The 24,542-nt window shown below is 31.3% G+C and overlaps 1 protein-coding gene across 3 annotated transcripts; it reads left to right on the forward strand.

The window, feature by feature from the left end:
• The first annotated feature begins 1,238 nt into the window (after window positions 1–1,238).
• Window positions 1,239–24,282, forward strand: LOC108904387 (synaptic vesicle glycoprotein 2C-like). 3 transcript variants are annotated; one of them, XM_018706914.1, is made up of 11 exons: window positions 1,239–1,250; window positions 6,551–6,604; window positions 7,666–7,827; window positions 7,969–8,131; window positions 12,284–12,405; window positions 12,707–12,948; window positions 13,240–13,424; window positions 18,349–18,608; window positions 20,177–20,336; window positions 20,566–20,693; window positions 24,041–24,282. In XM_018706914.1, the coding sequence occupies exons 3-11, from the start codon at window positions 7,707–7,709 to the stop codon at window positions 24,097–24,099; spliced, it is 1,440 nt and encodes a 479-aa protein (XP_018562430.1). In that variant the 5' UTR covers window positions 1,239–1,250; window positions 6,551–6,604; window positions 7,666–7,706; the 3' UTR covers window positions 24,100–24,282. The 3 variants fall into 3 exon arrangements, with proteins under 3 accessions (XP_018562430.1, XP_018562429.1, XP_018562431.1); XM_018706913.1 differs by lacking the exon at window positions 1,239–1,250 and adding an exon at window positions 6,037–6,163; XM_018706915.1 differs by lacking the exon at window positions 1,239–1,250 and adding an exon at window positions 6,132–6,163 and having other exon boundaries at window positions 6,543–6,604.
• Window positions 24,283–24,542: the final 260 nt, after the last annotated feature.

The raw sequence follows: 24,542 nt of genomic DNA on the forward strand, positions 1-24,542 counted from the left end.
AAAGTAAAAAAAAATTGAGAATTTGCACATCCATAGCAACTGTGAACGTGATAACTGTGTTAGTGTAAAAATATGTCTAACTTTTTTGCCATTCGAAAATCTGGGTTTCCAGTGAGAAATTATTAAATCGAGCACAATTCTAAAAAAAAGGATATTTAGTAAAAATCGCTAAACTCAACAGTTTTAGTACAGTCTTCATAAATGATTACAAGGCACGTGACCAGTAATTTAGTTTGCAACAGTGATTTTATTTCGTTCATGTTAGCAATTACATTTCAGTAAAATTAAAAATTATTAAAACAATAAGGTCGAGACTACTTTAAAACACAATAATCTGTTTCACCGTCTGTGATTGGTGCAATTTTCACAAGATTATATTCAACCAATCAGCGAACGCATCATATCGAACTTAGAAGTAACGGTTTGTCATTGTTCATTGTAAACGAATTATTAATATTGGTGATGCCTTAGAAAGTTGGTTGCCTAAATTTTCATACGATTATTATTAACAGTTATGATTCTTTGAATGATCGTCATCGAATTCTTCAAGGAGTTGCCAAGAAACATCCACATGATTTTCTTTCTGTTGTTCAGTGATCAAAAAATTTTGCTGCAACTCGATGCATGTGCAATTTTTCAGTGAAAATTTCATGAGCCAATTGAGATGCTAAACTCTTCTTCAATTTTTCTGACAGTCAATCGAAATAATCAACAGAATATGGTGAAATTAAAAAATTTACAGATGTTTTCTTATAAAAATTCTATTGTGGATTTACATTCCATCAATTTAAGAGAAAAAATTCTTCACAAAATGAATTTCGTTTCATGTCGAAATCCAATATTTAAGGTATTCCAAAAATAAATAGTGAAATTTATTTTTGTATCCACAAAAAGTGAATTATTGATTACAGTCTAAAAATAAATCAATGTTATTATTAGTATGTAAACATATTTCCGCCAAAGGTCATTTTAAAGTACACATATCAGTACGTGTGAATTGTAACATACTTACTACGCCGATGATTATTGGAGACTTCATCCTCATTTTTTGTTTACTTGTTTACAAATTAATTAATTTACTGCATAATAACTTTTTTGACGCTCCAATTTGAACTTAAATGATGATCTTGATAAAAAAATGTTTTAAATTAGGAAGGCAAATTAGTTATTGCCAGTAATTGAAGTGCAAGACGATTTTTGATCTTGAGAGACTGCTGCGTCCCAAATATTTGGTCCAAATGAAATATGACGTAAGTACAATAATTATTTTAAAAATAAGTGAGTATCGGAGGTAGATGTGGTCTCAAAATATTGTCATTTTTCGATTTGCGAACCATTAAAATATAGGTATAATGAGATTTATTAATATTACAATATTTAAAAAAAATGTGTAATCTGACACTTACTCTGTGTTCCCAAAATGCTCCATTTAATTTAATCTTTTTTATTGATAATAATTAATATCAGATTCGGTCTCTATGTGTATAATCGTATAACACAAATTAAATGATTATATGGCGATAGAATACGTGTATCAGGCCCATAGCCAGAATTTCGCAACAGGAGAGTCGTATCCTGAATTTGAAGTGAATGCAAAGAAAAGAAAAAATATTTTTTATTTATTTAAAAAAGAACTTATGATGGTTTGAAGTTACCTAAACTCGGTGTAAATTTTCACCACCCTGTATGCAGTAAGGCCCTTTGAAATTATAGATGTGAAGATTTCAATTTGGAAAGAAGAAACTCTTCAGCTATCTTTCATAAATGAAATATTAATCTGAACATCGTTAAACGCACAATGTATGCCGACATCTCTTTGATAACAAAAATAACTAGATTTTTGAGCAATCTCAGATGTATATTTTCACATTTGTACATGTTGGCCTCTGATCTGAAGCTTTGCATCGATCAATTAATTCGGTACGTATCTAGGGGCACCCTAATGACTACCCTATCAGCTCAGATTTTTTGCTGAAGGACGTGAGGTTAACGGTTTGCTTGATCGAGTGTATGGCACATGTTTTTATGGCAGTCAGTAGCAATGTGTATCGTGAGCATAGAGTGGCACACGGCTTGACCACAGATTTAACCTATTTCAGCTACTAGTAGCTAGTAAATAATAGTAATCTATATTACTACTGTGTATTTACTTGATTCTCGCGTCAAAGTTTCCGATGTCTGTATATGTCACAGACAAAAATAAAAATTAATATCCTCTGTACTTCTTTATTTTGCAGCAGAAAATGCTTTTCGGCTTTTATGGTAAATCTAACCGTTTCTAATTAAATTTATTAACTGTTCATGATGAAAAATCGCATTTAAATAGAAATTATCCGGTGTCATCAAATAACACCAAAACGGCGTAACTTATGCGGCGGCTACACAACAGCGACTTGCCTGCACGGTATGGTTTGCGCAATAAACACGGAATACTGTGTGCAGGCTGCAGACACTGCAGGCAGCAATCAGTACGTTTCTCAGGATTATGTATCCAAGCGAAGAATTTTTGGTATTAGCCCTTTTACATTAATAAAAAAAAATAAATAGACGTCATCGTTCAAAATGGTCAAAAAATGGCTTCTGAACAGAAATATACATTCACATATAAATTTAATGAAGGATTTGAGAGAAGATCCCGACGATTGGCGTAATTATATGAGAATGGATGAAATGGCGTATACTGAATTACTTGGATTGGTGATTCCTTCATAAACCGACAAAATACTGTAATGTGCGAATCTATGTACATATGTACAGTGTGTTTCACTTAAAGGCCTACTTTTTGATATTATATTTTTTGACATGTGATCTTTTCTACGGCCTACTATCATTAAGAAAAGACCCTCAAAAATTAAAAAAACATATTAGGCATTTTTTTAAGAAAGAAATGGATAGCATTTTCGATTTGATCACACCTCAAAACTCTAAATACAAAATTTCATTATTATAGCTTTTACAGGATGTTCACAAAATAGGTGCAAACTTCGAAAAATTCCATGTATTGCAGAGTGTCCTGTATTAAGAGTGGAAAATATTTTCAAGATATTTTTCATAATTTTATTAACCGAAAGTATATCCATGCAGTCTCATTGATTTCACTCATACAGGGTGCTCACAATAGGACAAGCAAATTATATATATTTTTTATTATACCAGAAATGAGTTTCACAACAAAATAATACTTATATATTACTGTTTTCTGTTAGTCCACATAATTTGATATGCACTGTTCAATTCATCTCATCTTATTTTTAATAACTCTCCTCACTGATGTGGTATTTGTCGACATGTTTGTCTATTACATAAAAATCAAGTGGCGTCAAGTCTGGAGCTCTTGACGGCCACTCAGCTAACGGACTGTTGCGACCTATCCACTTTCTCGGGAAATACTCATTCAACCAATGACGTACCTACTATTACCGCATTATGAATAAGTGCTCCATATAATTGAAGGTAGAGGTTCTGTCTTACATGAAGAGGAAATACATGTACTGAATCCCAGAAATCATTATTGAAAAAATTCATAAAAATATCGCGTTTAGATTAACGCAAAAAAAGAAGGGCCTAATTATTTGATCACATAAAATCCTACAAAACACGTTAAATTTTTAATTAAGATTTATGTAATAAAATTAGACAAGCATCTCGACAAATAACACTACATCAGTTGAGAAAAGTTATTAAAAATAAGAGGAGACGAATTGAAGAGTGCATGATGGACTAATAGAAAATAGTATTACATATTTAAATATTATTTCGTTGTGAAACACATTTCTGGTATAATAAAAAATATATATAATTTGGATGTCCTATTGTGAGCACCCTGTATGAGTGAAATCAATGAAACTGCATGGATATACCTTCGGTTAATAAAATTATGAAAAAATACCTTGAAAATATTTTTCACTGTTAATACAGGACACTGCAATAAGTGAAATTTTTCGAAGTTTACACCTATTTTGTGAACACCCTGTACAAGCTATAATAACGAAACTTTGTATTGAGGGTTTTGAGGTGTGATCAAATCGAAAATGCTATCCATTTTTTCTTAAAAAAATGCCTAATATGTTTTTTAATTTTTGAGGATGTTTTCATAATGATACTACCTAGGCCGTAGAAAAGATCACATGTCAAAAAATATAATATTAAAAATTAGGTCTTTGTGAGTACTACCACATAAAAAAAAGAATTTTGGAAATCAGCCAACGCCACCCTAAATACGGAGGTGTCCCGACTTTAAGTGAAACACACTGTATATCTCTCCTCATGAAAGATTGAGTTGGTACTATCAGATATTTGGCTACAGGGAGATCATATAAAGATTTAAGGTTTTCTGACGCAATTTCTCTTAACTAAACACCGTGCGCCGTCCACACGCTCAAATTTTACCGTGCAAACCGAATTTGCACAAACAAAATCTTCAGCAAGTCGAAGTTTATGCAAGCCGCGCTTTTCAGTTTGTGCGAGATAACGTTTTGCCGGCCACACGTAAGGGCTTCCCGATACAAACTGGTTTGTGCAGGCAAGCGCGCGGTAAAGCCTGTATGTGTGGCCGGCCCATTAGACTCAGTTCAAAATTCAGTTTACAGGGTGACCAATTTAAATAAATAAAAGTGTGTTTTGAATAATTGGGACACTCTGCATAATAAGAAACTAGAAAATGCGTAGAAAAAGAGCTGACTAGCTCCATATCCAAAGATATTTTCGATATATTGGGTCAGATGTAGGAAAAAAATCAATAAATACTTCCTTTATTGTAAAATGAACAATGTATTTGAAAAAACAACCATCTAAATCGGTATATTTTCGTACAAGGAAGCCACTCTTGCGGTATGAGCTATTTAATTCCAAACATGCTAGATAATACATAACAAATGATAATAATAAATATATTCAAACCGTAATCACCTTATACGAACTTGAATAGAAAATTTTAAACATATATTTTGTTATACGCATCCATAAATATTTATAGGTGTATATTAAAAAAAATTTTATACTACAAACCTGGCAGTTATGTATATAAATTAGCCATGAGAAACCAAAGGTTAAAATTGCCATAAATATTGAACATCCGAAAGAAATTGCTATTTTCAAAAAAAAAGGAAACATCGAAAAAAGCGAAAATAATATAAATATTGCCACTAAATTTGACAGAGCTACAGAACACATGGATATAAATTTTCACAAACAAAAAAGGGAATAAAAAACAATTCTGCTATAATTTGATAATATAATTTAGAATTGCAATAGTATTATCGTTATCATTATTATTACCGTTATCCTTATCATAAGAATTACCATTATCATTGTCAATATCATTATTATTATCCCAATAAAGCCCTTTTTTAATTTCTTACCATGGAACAATGGACTTTCTCTTAGGTTTTCAGAAGATGATGATTTGGATTGTCCTGAGGATTGTCTAAAAATTATAAGACCCACAAATTTTCATTTCAACGAGAATATTCACAGACTTTTAAGCTTTTGCTAACATTTTGACTACATTAAATTTTAAGTTTTTCGATAGGATATATGTTATCCGTAAAATTCATTTTCTCTATATGAGTTTTCAATTTAGTAAACTTTAGCTACTTTTCATATTAAGACTTAAATGAAATGCTAATTACATATTTTAAAAATATTAGATAGCCTTTCAATTAAAACCAGCGCATATAATAATGTTATTATTTTTTTTATTAAAGATAGTATAGACAAATTCAGTTATTATTAATAATGTATCGCCTTTTTAAATATTGATATAATATGTTGCATTTTTATTTATAGTTAAGTACACAAATTAGTAATGTTCATGAAGATAAATAGTGCATCTTTAAAGCCAGAACAACATTATCAAGGACTGTTAAACAAACATATTAAATATAAAATCCTCCACTGATTTTATCTAAATTAGGTTAAAATAACAATCCTGACAAACAAGGCCTAATAGCTCTGTATAGACGTATATAATATCGAGTCAATAATCACTTGTCAACTGAGTAAAATGCCTCCCTAAAGTATTAATTATTTATCCAACGATTATTGATATTTCACTGAATAATCTTTGTACCTAAAGAGATTCAGTCTTTCAAGATGTCTCTTAGTGACCACATGGGTAGTTTTAAGCAATCGCTTATTATCCAAGATGAAGTACAGGATATCGGTAAGATTATTTTACCATCTATCGTTAAAGTCTCTCGTTATTTTGTATTAGTTATCAATTGATTTAGCAAAATGTTTCTTATCTTAAACGGACTAATTTGTGCACATATATCTAATTTTTGTAGAGTAACTTTTATTTTCTGAACTCAAGAGCTCAAAATATTAAAAATTACATTTTGCGTATGTTGAATAATTGCAGATGTGTGAAAATCAATAACAAATTTATTTTTATTATATTTATATATTCCAATGATATTGACACATACAGCATATCACAACTTGCCTCTGACTCTACATTATTTTTCTACATCTACCATTTCGTGATGTCTTTATTTTAATATTTCATATGGTTTCAAATTAAAGGTTAATAAGCACCGAAGTGTTTCAGATTATGTGGAAAAAGCTGGGGTGGCGGATTTTGAGACAGCTATTCACTTTGCAAGTAAGTACCTACCTCAATGTTTTTGCAAGCTATAGATGGAGATTTTTATAAAAAATTCGTAGGTGATAACATCATTGAGACCTACTGTTTTTGAAGTTATTTTGAAGTTATCATTATTAGTTATATCATTTTTGATTATTAAATAATTTTCCCTTTTTGGCTATTTTGTGAAACTATAAATTAGAAAATTTTAAAAATATATAGTAAATATGGTACATAAATCTTTAAGCTACATGAATCAGTTAAGGTCGTTCTTAAAAAAAATATTTTTGCCTACTTTGAAATCTCACTGCGAGAAGGTGATAAATTTTCAATGTCACTATAAAAACATATTTTAACATACATTGTTAACGTTTCGAAAAATTTTCTTCATTTGCTTCTATATTTTGACTTTGATTAAAATATAAAATGTGTTAGTTTATAATTTATTTATCTTGTTTAATTTTTTTCTTATTTTTCAAATTCTATTTTCGATTCGATTTACTATTTATCACTACTTTTATCTTTTTAATTCACAGTGTGGTAAACTACCGAAAAAAAAACTGCTTAAAAATGCTACAAACAAGATAATATTTTTGTTTACAATTAAAATTTCCTAGAAAATTTGTTGTATACTTTTCCCTGCATATATGTTTGTAGTTTCTTCTATGTATGTTAAGCAAGTTAATCTTTGAGAAAATTATGCTTGAAATGTTTTGATGGGATTAAAAAGATCTCATAAGGATAAACTACTCCAATTAAATTCACATTACGTCAATCTTGTTCACAACTTAAATATTTGCTACTAAATTTGTTTTATACTTTCCCTGTACATATTTATGAGGTTTTTACTATGTATGTTAAGTAAATAATGCTAAAGGCAGTCATAAATTTGTTACTATGTGATCATCTTATTAACAAATATTTATGGAGTTATTAGCATTAAAATAAAACTTCCAAAATTTGTAAAATCCAAGTGCGTGTTCAATACACATTTTGTGGTTTCTCTTACACATGTTAAAGACATATTCATTTAAATCAATTGCATTATGAGTTTATTAAAAATACATTACCCCTTCTAGGATTTGGGAAATTTCAAGCTATCCTTCTTGGAGTATGTGGAATGATTTATGCAACATGTGCCATCAGTACGACTACCTTATCTTTTGTTTTGCCCTCTGCGGAATGCGATTTTCTCTTGACGTCCGCAGACAAAGGAAAATTATCTGCAATGCCCTTAATTGGTAATATATAGCATCTGTATCAATTAATTAATGGAATGTTTGTCTTTAAGTTAGCTAATATCTCAAATAGAAATTCAAATTTTAATTAATTATTATTATAGCACCAACAGGATATTCAATAAGGTTCATCTAATGTTACAGGTATGATATTTGGATGCTCTATTTGGGGTTCCATAGCAAATTCTCAAGGAAGAAAAATAGCCATAATGCTGTCGCTTTGTGTGGACTTTTCAGCTGGTGTCATATCTTCCACAGCGCATAGTTTTGAACTTTTTCTAATGTGCAGATTTTTTAATGGATTTGGGTAAGTGTAAGTTCTCCAATAATATCCAAACATCCATATCCTTAATATTCAAATAATGCTTTTCTTTGCAAATATTTATTGTAGCAGTAAAAACCAGTATAAAATCCTTAGTCTAGACTAAAGCATGTTCTTAACTAAATTACTCGTAAATATAAATGTAAACCACAAAATCTTTTCATTTTGTTTACTTACTTAAGAAGGAATTAGATATGTTTGGGTGATGTGACCTTTCTGATGGCTTCTAGTCGGTACTGGAAGTAATAAATTTAAGGAATATTTTCTTAAGGCCGCGCCGGTAGTTTTCCAAAGTTTAAAAAGTTTAGAATGATTATATGCTCGATTTTAATTATTATAAATATTACAAACATTTATTTTGTTATGTTAGGCTTATCTGGCTACACATAATGATAAAATAATGGCATTTCTGAAAGTAACAGGTCACTAGAGTTTCCTATTTTTCTACGGAAAGCAAACTAACTTAATCCAAGACATATATTTATTAATTTTTAAACAAAAACAAAACAGTTGTGTAAGATATTATACAAATAAATATATTTGCGTAAACAGTATTAATGCATTAAAAATTGTACCCAGGTACGTATTAAAATTGTTTACTACAAAAATGGCAAATAAAGACTTCATATCAAGGTCGGCCTAAATAATGAGCATTTAGCCAACGGCAATTAATGATATAACAATTGTTTTTGCAAGTAAACCTTCTAGTACAAATAAAGAATTATGCACGGCTGCTAAATAATAATAAAAAATGGAAAACTTACTAAATAGGTATTACATTTATAATGAAAAATTACTCTTATTAAGGTAATTAAAAACATGTTGTAACGATTGAATACTATTGATTAAAGTTGTGACTAACTACTTAATATTGAAATAAAATTAAACTTGAAATGGAAAATATAAACAATACATATTGGTAGTGCATTTTTTTCACATTTCCAGTGCTCTGGAGAATTAAGATAAATAATGCGTTTTCATATTTTTAGCATATCGTAAAACAATATATTGTTAAGCTGGAAAACAATTCTTATATAAAATAAGTATCCCTTACAATAAAGAAAAATTAAAAAACAGTCAAAAAATCAATATTTGTTTCGATTTGTATGGAGCACATCATGAATATAATAGAGAATATATTCAGTTTATGGAATGTGCGTAGATACAAGAATAGAAACATATTTCGAGAATCTCCACACACTAATATGTAAGTAGGAACTACTTATGTTATTGTGTGCGTCGTGTGAACTATCCATAACCCTCACTTATTATGTGACCTAATGGCAACATTCGCATAGGACTTGTTACCCTGTTTCTGTTAACTAGTGGAACAGAAATGTGGGTAGATAGATAGATAGCTAGGAACTCTACATTCTAGGCTCCGTTTCACATATCTGAGTTCTTATCAGTTCAGATCAGATCACAATGCTCTGTGAGGAGATTTTTCAGTCTTCGTTCTTTGTGGTTATTTGCTCAAACCATGTTTGCTCCTTGGCAAGTTATTGTAGTATCCCTCTCTTATGCCCACTGTTGATACATTTTCCTTATTCAACCCCTCACGGTAGTTTTTGACACTTTCATGTAGGTTTTGGGTCAACACAAGAAGTTGACAGAGACCTCCTAGCTAATTCGTCTGGTTCTTTGTTGCCTTCAGTACCAAAGTGCAACGGCATCTATATTTATTAGAATCAATTATTATGGTCCACTAGTTTGTTCAGTTTGTTATGCATTTCTGTACCAGTCTATAGTCTGTTTGGAAGTGAAAGAGAGTAATAAAACCCCGAGATAAGAACCGGCCATGGGCGTGGTAATATTTCGTTTCAGGTAATTATCAGGGAACACTAATACTAACAAAAATGACAGGGATTGGAAAATCGACTATCTACAGACTTTTAAAGGAAACAAAAAATTAACAAGATACTGTAAATCCCCCAAAATCATCTACAGGGTGGTCAAAAGTCGTTATAGATGATTTCTTCAAAAATGTCATTCGCAGAAAAGTACACTCATTTTATTTTAAAACAGAAATACCAACGCTAAACAAAATTTTAAGTGAACTTTGAGAGGACAACGATTTGCCAAAAATCATTAGAAGCAAATTATAGGCCGTCTTACGAGAGTTGAATTTTTGCTGGGAAAAGCAGAACAGGAAGTCAGTTCTTATCGATAAAGATGAAATTATTGTTTGGCGAAGATCCTACTTAAGATCAATTAGAAAATTCCGTGACGAAAGGAGGAATATTTATTATCTAGACGAAACTTGGGTCAACGAGGGATATACTGTAACAAAAGTATGGCAAGATAAAAATGTAAAAAGTTTTCGACAAGCATTTTTGGATGGACTTTCAACAGGGTTCAAGGCACCTTCAGGTAAAGGGCGAAGATTAATAGTGACACATATAGGTAGTGCCAGTGGTTTTGTAGGTGGCGGTTTACTTTTATTTGAATCTAAAAATACAGGTGACTATCACGAAGACATGAACGCAGATGTTTTCGAAGAGTATTTTACACAGATGTTGGATCTTATATTCCTTCGGGGTCTGTACTTGTCATGGATAATGCCAGTTACCATTCACGGCAGACCGAGCGGACGCCTACGACTGCTTGGAGGAAAGCCGATATAATTCAATGGTTATCCGGAAAGACATTTCTTTTGAAACAAATATGGTGAAAAAGGAACTTTTGACACTTGTCAATCTTAATAAAGATCAGAAAAAATATGTTATCGATGATATGGTAACAAATCGCCAAATAACGGTACTACGGTTACCACCTTATTACTGTGAACTTAACCCAATCGAATTAGTCTGGGCGCAGGTAAAAGGAGATGTAGCGCGAAATAATACGACGTTTAAATTAAGTGACGTGAAAATTTTGTTAAAAAATTCCTTGGAACAAGTAACTGCAGATAACTGGCAAAGATGTATACATCATGTACAAAAAGAAGAGGAGAAAATGTGGGAACTCGATAATTTAATTGACGTTACTGTGGAACCTATCGTTATCAATCTAGGAGACGAAGATAATTCATCAGAATATTCAGAGGATGAATTTTAATATACCTACTTTTTTATTTTCTTTATTGTACATTTATACAACACTACATTTACTCACCACAATTTGAATTTTCAAAATACATATATTTTTGTGTGGAATAAAAGTCTATTCATTAAATTTAAATAAATATTTTGATAATAATATTGAATAATTTTATTTGACTTACTAAAAACCCTCTTAACCCGGTTATGATGCTTAAAGTAGCCTCATGTTTTGAAATGCTGTTTTTATATTGTTTACTTATAAGAGAAATGTACTGAGAAATTGAAGCGGCGGATTGTCGCGGATTAAATTTTAGCTACCTGCTACAATTTAGTACAGTCCGATCGCACAAAGTTTTTTTAAAAGTACACTTCATCCATACAGAAAACACATAATATAAAAATATTGAATATAAGTACCAGTACTACAATTATTTACGATTTGCATACATAATAAGCTTTTATTACTCTCTTTCATTTCTAAACAGACTATAGATGATTTGTCAATAACTTCAGAGATGCCTTAGATACTGCTTATAAAATCATGTCCAAACTCGAGTAATCTGACGCGAATATAACCTGTAATTTAATGCAAATCTTGCATTCGGACAAAATATTATTTGCGTTTGGATATGGCTTACGAATATTGGTATAGGTCTTCATATTATTTTCCATTGCACAATTTAATATTGCATACATTTTCCACTCACGAAACGGAGAAAAATATGATGAAAGAGATAATCTGTAAATGCAGATTGTGCAGATTGAAATGCCAATTTTGCAAATTTAAACACCAGTTATGAAAATTTAAATATTAAAGTCCGAAATTACTTCTGAGTATATACCTTTGTTCAAAGAAATTGGATTTCCATTTGTGTTAAGTGCAAAACTGTAGTGAATAAGCAACATATATTTATCTACAGATTTTTGTACTAGAAATTCTAGAACACAGATATTTAGGGAAAAAATACTCATCCCTAGAATATATATGTTTATTATTACTTTATACATTAAATAATACATACATATACATATACATATACATACATATATACATATACATTAAAAATTTTATACATTAAATTAATTTATTTTTTAGGATCATCGGAGGTACAAGCATTATATTTTCCTATTTAGGAGAATTCTTGTCAGTGAAGCATAGGGACTCAATGCTCGGAAAACTAGAAGTTTTTTGGAACGTCGGTATAATAATACTACCAGGTAATGATAAATTAACACATAGCTTTAGAAAATCGTTACATACTTTTCTGGAACCTGCTTCATCTCTATTTTTGATATTCGATAACACCCGTTCAAAATTATGTTTTATGTTAGGACTTGTAATGATTTCAATTTTTTCATGCAGAGTAGGTTGCCAGTCTGGCTTACCCGATACTTTCGCGGCATTTTGTAACGAAGAACTCCAGTTTAGAACAGTCAGTCTGGTCCGAGCTACTTCTTGCAATGTAAAACATTACAAATTATTACTTTATCGCCCATTAAATAATGCTCACTGTTATAGGTGTCGCATGGTCGCTTCTGAACAAGACTCTGCTGGAATCTTTTGCTGATCATGGAAATTTCAGCCCATGGAGAATATTTGTTTTGGTTTGCAGCTTACCGAGCTTAATCAGCATAGTGATGCTTTACTTTTTGCCAGAAACCCCCAAGTTCTTGATCTCTAAGGGAAAATATGATAAGGCTAGGCTTGTTTTTCAGAAGATTTACGCTCGGAATAGCGGGGAATCTATGTATTTGTATCCAGTAAGTGTAAATGGATTACGTTACGTATTTTCTCTCTAACAGGTGTTTCAAAATTAATTTAAATACTCAAATATAGATATAAATAAAATCTTATCAGTACATCTTTGGTACCCCTTAATTTTTGAGATACAGGGTGTAATAACCTTTGATGCAGAATTAATATAATTAATAAATAATTTATATAATTAAAGGTAAAAATTTACTGGATTCAGATGTAAATACCTATGTTGATATTTTTATTTACGCTTTTTTAGAACACACTTTAAATTTTCTTAATTTTATTTCTTTTAGGTATTAACTCTTGAAGGGGAATATGAAAACAACAACAACTTAACGTTTGCCAATAAGATGCCTCTCATAGACCGCATCAGGAAGAAATGCAGAAGCACTTGCAACCTTCTAAGCGTATTACTATCTCAACCCTATTTGAAATATTTGGGAATCACCAGCTTCGCCGACTTTGGACTGATGGCAAGGTAATTACTTTTACTTGATTACTTAGAAAGAATTAAAGGAACTGGATATAGTTGTTATTATATAAACACTGTGACGAATTGACGGTGTTGATGATTTCAGTTTTTTTCTTAACATTTTAATACAGGCGCGTTAGAAGAAGGTCAGACAACCGCTCGGCGTTTTTCATCAATGAAAATCAATTTATTCGACGACGGAATGCATATTTTATGTTGCGTTGCAGAGATATAAATCAAACCTGTTTTTTTTTTCTTATGGAGTAGGTACAGTGTACATATGTATACAGGGATGTCCAGAAGTGCGGAATAAAATTCATATCTTTTGAATGAGTTAATTTTTTTTAAAACGCCGAAACACGTTAACTGATTTTATTTTATCCCATCTTTCGGTTATATAATAATTTTTTTTTCAACCCCCTAACCCCCAGCTACTCCTACTTTTTTTTTCAAATGGAAACATAAGGCATGAGGGGGCTCGTTGAAAAGCTTATAGAAAACCGAATCCAGCCATACCAAATAAACAAGTTTTATTTTTTCAATAGCAAGGTTTTTAGGGTTGTATAAAACACCTACTTAACAAGTGAAATAAAATTTAATTATCTTCAGTGTTATCCTCCATGAATTTGCACAGAATAAAATAAAGAATTTGAAACTGTACCTATCACTGCTAACGCAAAAAAGATATATTTTTTATGTTGCGTTTTTTTGGCACCACTTACTTGCCAGGCTTTCTGGTTAATTTTTCGCTTTAGTTGTAAATTGGAGTTCGAAACGTTACTATTGTGTCAAAATCAAGTTATTTACTGAATTGCAATGGTATTGTCGGAAAGGCAACGCATCGAAATCTTGATATTGCTTGGATGTGGAGACAAAATAAGAAGTCAGGCTGAAGTGCGCGATTTATTTAATGCGAAATATCCCGAAAACCAAATCTCGCAAGGGACAGTTAGTAAAATATTTCACAAATTTGAGGAACACGGTACAGTACAGACTTTGCCCAAAACTGGACGGGCACGTGCTTTGAATGAAGAAAAGAAATTAGACATTGCATTAGAACTTGTTGAAAATCCTCATACTTCAACTGTTTCATTGGCCCGCAATCACGATGCTTCTCGAACTGCAATTCGAATGTTTCTGAAACAAGAGAAATACCACCCCTATAAGGTATGTCTTGTCCAAGAGCTTTTGGAAGACGATTATGATAGGCGATTACAATTTTGTGAGGAAATGATGAGACGGTGTGACGACAATAATGGTTTTCAACGAGACGTACTTTTTTCGGATGAAGCTACGTTTTATTTAAATGGAGTGGTTAACAGGCACAACTATCGCTTTTGGTCCCAGGAAAATCCACACTGGACATGCGAATCGCATACGCAGCATCCACAAAAAGTTAATGTATGGGCAGGTATCATCAACAACAGAATCTTGGGCCCATTCTTTTTTGAAGAAAATCTTACTGCCGCACGCTACCTGGATTTCCTAACATTTGACCTGATACCTGCTCTAGCTGTGATTTTCCCTCATGAAATTGATCCAGATATACCGAATGAAAGAATTTGGTTCCAACAAGATGGCGCTCCCCCACATTTTGGTATTGATGTTCGAAGATACTTAGATGAAATGTTTCCAAATCGCTGGATTGGTAGACGGGGTACAGTTGAATGGCCGCCAAGATCCCCCGACTTAACACCCCTGGATTATTTTCTTTGGGGATATTTGAAAGAAAGAGTCTACCAGGACAGACCGGATAATATTGAGAATTTAAAGAACAAGATTAGGGCGGAGATGCATAATTTACCAGCTGAAGTCATTCAGAATGCTGTGGACAGCTTTTACTATCGTCTTGGAGAATGCCAAATAGTGAATGGAGGACATTTTCAGCATTTGCGACATTGAGTTTATTTTTGTAAATTATCTAGTTGTTTCAATTTCTAAATGAAAAAAAACTTGTTATTGAAAAAATAAAACTTGTTTATTTGGTATGGCTGGATTCGGTTTTCTATAAGCTTTTCAACGAGCCGCCTCATGCCTTATGTTTCCATTTGAAAAAAAAGTAGGGGTAGCTGGGGATTAGGGAGTTGAAGAAAAATTAATTATTATATAACCGAAAGATGGGAAAAAATCAAAATCAGTTAACGTGTTTCGGCGTTTTAAAAAAAAGTTAACTCATTCAAAAGATATGAATTTTATTCCGTACTTCTGGCCATCCCTGTATATTGCCTAAACATGTACACGTATTACACTCAGGGAAGTCATTGATATTACAGACAGTGTAATACAGTATTCTCAAGAAATGTACATTACTTAAAACTTACTACTTATTTAAAAATCTCCTCTCCGTGCTTCCATAACAAAATAAAAGGAAAAAAAAATTAACTCATTTAAAAGATATGAATTTTATTCCGTACTTCTGGCCATCCCTGTATTATTTCCTCTGACTACAACGATGTATATAAGAGGTCTGTTCAGAAAATAACCGAACTTTTTGTATTACGCTCTGATGGAGATATTTAGTTTTGGCAGCATTGCGTTGAGCATAACCTTCTCTGTAACCACATATTCTTGAATTGTTGATATCTCATTTACTTTTCGTGATTTTGTTATTCGAGTGCAACGTGTTTAAGTGATAGTGACGATTTTTGAAATGTACAATTTTCCGAAACAACGATTTAATATAAAATTTTGCGTGGAACTAGGGAAAACCTTCACAGAAACGATTAAACTTTTTAAAGAAGCTTACGGAGATGATGATCTGGGTTGCACGAAATATTACGAATGGTTTTCACTATTCAAAAGTGGTCGTCAGTCAATTGAAGATGATTTTCGACCAGGAAGGTCTTCCACATCAACTTATGACTTCCACGTTCACAAAGTCAAAGATCTGGTGCGTGCAAATCGCCGATGGATTGTCAGATAAATTGGAGAAGAGATTAGAATCTCAATTGGGTCATACCATGCTTTTACTGAGAAATTGAACATGCATCGAGTTGCAGCAAAATCTGTTCCCCGTCTGATGACCAAACAAAGAAAGAAAATCATTTGGACGCTTGTGAGCAACTCCTCCAGTCACGATGAAACATTCATTCAAAAGACAATAACAAAAGTCCAATCATCACAAGAAATCTCCACGTCCCAAGAAAGCACGTCAGTCTCGAACCAATGTCAAAATGATGCTCACAGTTTTTAATGAAATTGTACATTTTAAATTCTTGCCTCAAGGTGAAACATTGAACTGAGTGTACTATCAGGACGTTTTACAACGGTTATTTGAAAAAAATCCGCAAAAACATAGGTACCAGAGTTGTGGCGAGTTGTCAATTTGTCAATTTTGTGTCAAAAATCAAATCATCCCTCACCCTCCTTACTCATCAGACCTGACTCTGTGCGATTTTTTTAATTACGAAATCAGTGCTTAAAGGACGTCGTTTTCAGCCTATTGATGATATAAAAGCAAATTAGTCACAGACTTTAAAGATCATTTCAAATGAGCCTATCCAAGACTGCTTGATGAAATGGAAATACCGCTGGAAAAATTGTGTGAACACGGGAAAGGAGTATTCTGAAGAAAACAAGGACCAAGGAAATGTATAAAATTAATAATAAAGTTATTTTCTGAACAGACCTCGTATGCAATATATTTGCTTTGATCTTTTGTTTTATTTACTGACCATGTGCAATGGAAAAAGCCAAGATTACGGATATTAGGCAATCAGTCCAAATTTATGCAACATTAAATTGTTTTTACGTATTTTTTTGATATTTAAAAACAGTTTTCAAAAACTGGTCTTTACTGTTCTTTTTTTCGATAGACATGAACAGTATAACTATACCTATGGTTTCAGAATGATTTCCGATTTATTTCACTGTATGAAATGAATTTATTTGAAAATTAGTTGTTTTTCGAACAAAATATGAAATATAATTACGAATAAATGAATCGATGGAATTCGTGAAATACAGAGTGGTCTAGTATATTCAACACAATATACTTACTGTATTTTTAATTTTATCTAGATCAGTTGGCAATCCAAATTTTATTAGTCTGCGTCAATTTTCGTAGATATTATATTTCTGACAAACTTTAAAAAATAAGATGTTCGGGACATATGTTCATAAGCACTTTTTTCTTTAAATGATCTAAATCTTCATCAAAAATAAATTTTAACAAATTGTTACCTGCCACGTACGTACTGTTAATAAAAGAGAGATCACTTAGAACAGGATTTGAAAATATTAATAGTATTCTACTAATATACAAGCTGTTCCATTTAATACACTCGATATTTGGAAAACCAAGAAATATGTAAGTTCCATATGAAAATGTGTAGTACACTTATTTAAGCTTGGATTAGAAAAGAAATTTCTCTTAGTAGTGATAGCAACGGTCAAAAAAAATTCAATAACTGGAGCAACAAAAACAATTTTCGAAAAATCGGTGGTATTTAAATTTCAAGTATTTAAAAGAAAGTTGCAAATTTTTCAAAATTAGTTTTAGGCTTTGGAACTTTTTCACATCAGATGTCTGGATAACATGGAAATAAAGAATAACATATTTTTGACTATTATACTTTTTTATCAACATCCCTTGGAATAACGATTTCCTTTATATTTTAGCAAATTGAAAAAATATATTAAAAATTTAGAAACTGTTTTAAAGAATGCAACTGAATAAAATGAAAGGTTCAGACTGCATACACCTAAAACTAATTTTAATAAAGTTGTAACAATTATTGTTCTTCAAAAAAATACTTACAGGTTCAATATCTTGACCTCAGATATCTCGAAATATCGTCTGGAAATGAGTCATCCCGTATATGTGTGTACCAAAAACGCATACCCATAGACAATATAAAAATATTTGTAATATATAATATGTAATAAATTAAAAATAAATATTTACCTAATTGTAAATTATATTTTTCAGCTACTACACCCTGATTATGTGGTTCCCTGAAATATTTGACAGATTTAATGCTTACGAACTGAAGCATCCAAACGAGACAGCAAGCGTATGTGTGGTTTCTCAACATGCCAACAAGCATGAACTAATATACAGTACGTCCTGTGATTCTTCAATTAACAATAGAGTATTTCTCGATACTATAATAATAGGACTAAGTTGTATTCCCACATCAGTATCATTAAGTTATTTTATGAAAAAAATAGGGAAAAAGACTGTGTTGGGTAAGTCACTACTTTATTTCTCAGAAATATTAATATAATTAATTATTGTAAGTTGCACCAGGTTTTCCCTTTACGTAGAAAGATATTGTAAACATTAAATAAACTTCGGTAACAATGCCGCCAAGTAAAGCTTATGATTTTTTTGTAGTTCTCTTTTAGACAGTCAAATAAAGATTTTTTACGTAAAAAATATATGTTATTCCAATAAGAGTATTAGAATGTGTGTAGGTGACAAGTTTTATAATGATCTTTAATTTATTATATTTGTGGAAACGGTGCGAGAACGTGAGCAAATATCAAGTACGTGACTGCCAGGCAAATTTAATGACAAATTCCTTACATTAAACTAGTGCGTGATTCATAATTCGGTATACTGTCTGTTAGGATATCAATTCTGTATCTGCATATGTGTCAGTTAACATTGTAAATAGTTTTTATTTCCATGGAATCTGCTTATGTGTATCAAGAGATGAATGACAGAAATTTCCATTATTTACATTGTGATAACTTGGCAAAGTTGTAATGATAACAAACTTTAGAAGTGTCTGTAACTAATGTACTTTGTACCAATAGTACGTCACTACCATAAAGAAATCATTGTTATCCAAACAGATACCTACTATTATATGGGGTGTTTTCTATATCCAAGATATAACTACATGAGTTGCTCTCTGCATCGTTTTAGACGCAACAGCCTTAATTGTGATATTTTTCAAAACCTTCAACCACTTATATCTCAAAAAGCAAGGAGTTTAGAGAGTTACTTCTTCATTAGGAGGATTAAAAACTACTCTCTGATTTTTTATATTTTATTGATTTCCTTGATAAAGGTTAATTTATTTCATAAAAAGAATGTGCAAGATTAAGCCGATATGGTTCAGATATTCAAGAGATATTAATTATTTTATCTTTTTAAAAAATCTGGGCTTAATTTAATTTTAATTCACGCTTAAATTAATGCTGTAATCATGCTCCAGTAGGTTCATGTACATCTATACCAAATAATATTTGAAGATAAATAAACAACATTGCTCAACTTATCTAAATTCGGAAAGTCATTAAATTTAACCATTTAAATAGATAATTACCTATGTTTCCATCTGCTCCATTGTTTTGAAAATTTAATCAAATTCAATAATGTTCTTTGTAACAACTTTTTTATGGTGAAATATTAGCTCGCTTTACGGAAATATAATTTTTAATTTTGCGCGCTGAATGTCATTAACTATATATATTTTTACAGACCTATTAAACAATCACACGTTTCTGGTGAAAGTAATTTGAAAAAACTGTTAAATAGTAAAAAATTTAATATTAAACACTGACTTGTTTTTCCTTCATTTTTAACAATAGTTTTTCAGGAGAACAAACAATGCCATTATTACGTTCTAGCTTTTACTAAAACCTATTAATTCTAAAAAAAACATTGTATTAACTGTCTAACGACTAAGATCAATAATGCCTATAAATCCACCAAGTTTTTAACAAATATTCATGTTCTGTAACATTCTATATGCCGTGACGTTATTTAGTATTTAGTGATCTAATACTGTTTTCTTTATTTCCAGTAATCAGTTTAATACTATCCGGATTAGCAACGCTGTCCCTAAATTGGGTGCAAAATTCGACTCAGACGTTAGTTTTGTCATGTATTTTTGAAGCACTTACCAGTATTCTAGAAGCGGTACTTTTCTGTGTAGTTGTAGACTTGTTTCCGACTAACTTAAGGTGAGTTTATATTTTTTTTCAACCGACCAATCAGCGTTCTTTCCTAAAATACGAAAAGGGAATAAAGTAATTAAAGAAGAAACTGAACTTTTGAACTTCCTTAGTTTAATGACTTTTAGATTTTCTGTTTTCTAAACCACTCAATGTTATAATATGTCCTTATACTACAACTTCAGTTAATATTTACTTTTAGTGAAACCATTTTACTGCATTAATGATCTTGTTTTAGGGCGATTGCACTGGCGTTTACAGCAACATCAGGAAGGTTGGGAGCAATTTTTGGAAATGTTGTTTTCGGATTTTTAATAGATCTGAACTGTATTATACCAATTTATTTATTCGGATTTATGTTAATTGGTGAGTACTTTCTGTATTTTTATTGCAAGAATTTATATTTATACTGGACTTAGTGAACTGAGCAGTCAGTAGCTGCAATATTATTATTTTTATTATTTTTAGTATTTATACACATTCAGGATGTTGTAGTAAGTGATTAAAATTTTAAACCATGCGTGGATCTTCCACAGTTCTCAACATAACTACTTATTAATGCATCTATATATGTTTGTGATGAAGTGATTAATTCCTTGTTCGACAAGGGAAATATCTTAATTGGCAGTCAAGGCAAGAGGTTGGCCTCAGCAAAATCAAGGTAGTCCGGCATTACTATTGTTATATGCGGCTGTTGTAATCTTCCTGTAAAATTGAATTAGAGAGCACTCTATAAAATTCCAAAATTTCAAAGGGTAAGCTTCTAGAATTTCTTGGATATAATCTTTGGGCGGTCATGAACTTCTAATAAAAATTAGAAGAAATTACTCCACTTCCATAAATGAACTACAGATTATTTGAAATAATAATAATAATTTTTCCTCATCTCCTCTCATGTTTTACCACAACGGTATTGTTTTTCCTTTGAAGATTTTCCTTTTTCACACTTATCATATATTTTTAATACAAATGTTTTCGTAAGAAATTGACGGAAAGAAAGATCTGTTTCATCAGCGTTACAAATAATTTTTTCAGCGTATTACCTCAATGTTGATTCTGATTTAACTTTTCAGTCTTCAATATTTTGAAAATTTTGCGTAAACGATATACCACACATGGTTTTATAGGAAATTTTATGCATTTAATAAAATTTTTCCAACCAACCATTGGAAAATTCGAAGTCAGTTAACTTCAAACTTTGAAATGCTTCCAACCCCTTTTCTTTGATTAACGGTTTAGATATGGAAATACCATTGTTTCGTACCTTACAGCATCAATTAAAAATTGTTTCATCAACGGCCAAACCAAGAGTTTTTGGAATTATTTTGCTCCAAGTTTCGACTCCTCTAGGAGAGCTTTTTAATTTCAGTTTTATGTTTCTATATATCTCTAACCTGCATTTTGATGACATTAAACTTTTTTGTACACTTAAATTTTGTTGTTTGCTGGCCACAATAACATTTATTTTTCCTTGCATAAATGGTTTCATTTTCAGAAATCCATTTAACACTAAGATGAATACAAACTGTGGCAAAATATGTATACAGGGTGATTCAGTAACAATGAGAAAATCTAAAGCTGAATATACTACACGTGAAATGGTGACCATTGGCGCCAACATGCCTTATCCGAAAGTTGATAGTTTTACGATTGTTCTGAAAATATGTAGGTTAAGAAATTGAAAATTTGTAAAACTATGTTTTTTTAAGCGACGAATAAGAAGCGTATTGCAATTTCAGCACTGATTTTACGAAAAATTTAGTTCATAACTTTTTACCCTGTTAGTCTAACATGAAACTTGATTAAAAATCTGAAAGGACGATCATTTTTCCATTAATTATGTACTATTGTCTCATTTCGGTACCTCGATCCGTTTTCGAGAAAAATCGATTTAACGAACATTATGTTTTGACAATGCAAGAAATTAAAAGCGAAACAAACTAAGTGTTTCTTTATGTTATTATAATAATTAACAATAAAACAAATTAAATATGTAATAATGATTTAAAGTAATTGTTCGAAGAATCCACCGTTGACACTGATACACTCTACACAACGTTTTCAGAGAGATCTTCGAGTGTGAAATAACATATTGGGATTGCGTCTGACTTCGTTGGCAGCGATTTGTATTCTTCGCCACAACTCTTCACGTGAACTAATAGATTCTTTGTAAACTATATCTTTCATTCAAGACCAAATAGAAAAATCAAGAGCATTGAAGTCTGGACTTCTGGGTGGCCGAGCAAAAATGCTTCCACGGCTTGAAGAAGTTCCACTATATTTAAGAAGAGACATGTGGTTCATGCACGACTGAGCTCCACAGTATTTTTCTCGGCCAGTGCGTGCATATTTAAATGCAGTTTTTGCCAACGAAGTCAGACGCAATCCGAATATGTTGTTTCAAACTCAGAAAAGGTTGTGTAAAGTGTATCACTGTGAAAGGTGGATTCTTCGAACAATTACTTTAGCGATTACTTTAAATATTATTACGTATTTCATTTGTTTCATTGTTAATTGTTGTGATGAAGAAACACTTAGTTTGTTTCACTTTTAATTTCTCGTATTATCAAAACATAGTGTTTGTTAAATTGATTTTTCTCGAAAACGAATCGAGATACCGAAATAAAACAAGAGAACATAATTAATGGAAAAATGACTGCTCTTTCAGATTTCGAATCAAGTTTGATGTTAGACAGACAGGGTAAAAAGTTATTAACTGAATTTTCGGTAGAATTGGTAGTAAGTGGCGCCCTCTATGAGCAACGCTAAAATTGCAATAAGCATCTTATTCGTCGCTTAAAAAAATATATTTCACAAATTTTCAAGTTCCTAACCTACATATTTTCAGAATAATCTCGAAAATAAACGCTTTAAAATTTTAACTTTTCAACAACCTGTAGTTCCGAAACTATCAACTTTCGGATAAGGCATGTTTACGCCTATGGACACCATTTCACGTGTAGTATCGTCAGCTTTCGACTTTCCCATTGTTAATGAATCACCCTATATAACTTACACACACACACACACCTCTAACTTCTCTTAGAATAGCTAATTTTGCATTGATTATATGTTGCCCAGAATTACAATTTGTCACATGTACATAGCTGACCGGTAGGGAAAACAAGAGTACGTAAGGGTGCAATAAAACCAAATAATTCCAAGTCATTTGGCTGAATTAAATGAATATTAGTTAGTATGTATACATATACATTAACGTCTCGTAATTTTACACATACTTTCATGTCTTGGTTAAAGTTTTATGGTTTTATTAAGAGAGATGGTAATAATAAGAAAATTATAAAATCCCACGAAAACAAAGTTGTCAGTTATTTAGTGATACTACTCAGAGGAGTCCGTAAAGAGAAGATTTCCCTATTAAACATTTATTAAACTTATAAATAAATGTCGCGACATCTGTAGCATTTCTTCTTGAGGTACAAGTGGCCTGCAATAAGATGTCAAAAAGGATAATGATAAACTAATTACAAGCATACCTAGACCTAATTAATAAGGTATGTAATCTACTTACAATTAGATGAACTGACACATTATTTTATTCAGATTGGTTTGAAATTTTAATCTCGTGATAAGATATTATAACTATTAGATAGGTATATCATTGCTACAAGTGATTGAGACTTTTCTATTTCCTCAGTACCTATATTTCAGTCTTTTTTTAACAAATTTGTTGACATTAATATATTTTTCAGCAAGTGGACTGCTTTGCTTAGCTGTACCGAGAAAAGAAAATTACATAGTTCTTCATTAGAAATGTTAGTTGGGAAGTAATTTCGTCCAGTGACAGAAGAGTGCACCTTAATACTGCTGCTACCTTCAGAAGTATTGATAAATGGAAAATTTTCTAGATCAATTGATGTACCTGTATCTCTTTAGAAATAAGTATATTTAATATTCTTTTTTTTATATATTTTACATATTTTTTTGTATTTATTTTGTAGTACGTATATTCCAATAAAAACAATTTGTGTAATACTTTGTATTAATTATTAAACTAAATATTAATAAAAGTGTATTATAGGTATTTGATTTTTGCGTTTCAAAATAAGTTTCTTTAACTATGAAATTAATTGAAAAATTCAAGAAGACTGGATCAATTAGCGATCTTAAACACTCTAGCCGTCCTTCAACAAGTCGTTCAATACAAAACATCGAAGCAGTTCGTGAAAGTATTGCTGAGAGTTCAGAAATATC

The sequence above is a fragment of the Anoplophora glabripennis genome, unplaced genomic scaffold, assembly GCF_000390285.2.
Source record: "Anoplophora glabripennis isolate ALB-LARVAE unplaced genomic scaffold, Agla_2.0 scaffold115, whole genome shotgun sequence".
Taxonomy (NCBI): Eukaryota; Metazoa; Arthropoda; class Insecta; order Coleoptera; family Cerambycidae; genus Anoplophora; species Anoplophora glabripennis.

Bases quoted from the DNA above. Each gene is read 5' to 3' on its own strand.
- LOC108904387 (XM_018706913.1), top strand. From the start codon at position 6,094: ATGTCTCTTAGTGACCACATGGGTAGTTTTAAGCAATCGCTTATTATC. The intron at 6,164-6,550 runs GTAAGATTATTT...GAAGTGTTTCAG, and splicing joins AGATGAAGTACAGGATATCG to ATTATGTGGAAAAAGCTGGG. The intron at 8,132-12,283 runs GTAAGTGTAAGT...TTTATTTTTTAG, and splicing joins AGATTTTTTAATGGATTTGG to GATCATCGGAGGTACAAGCA.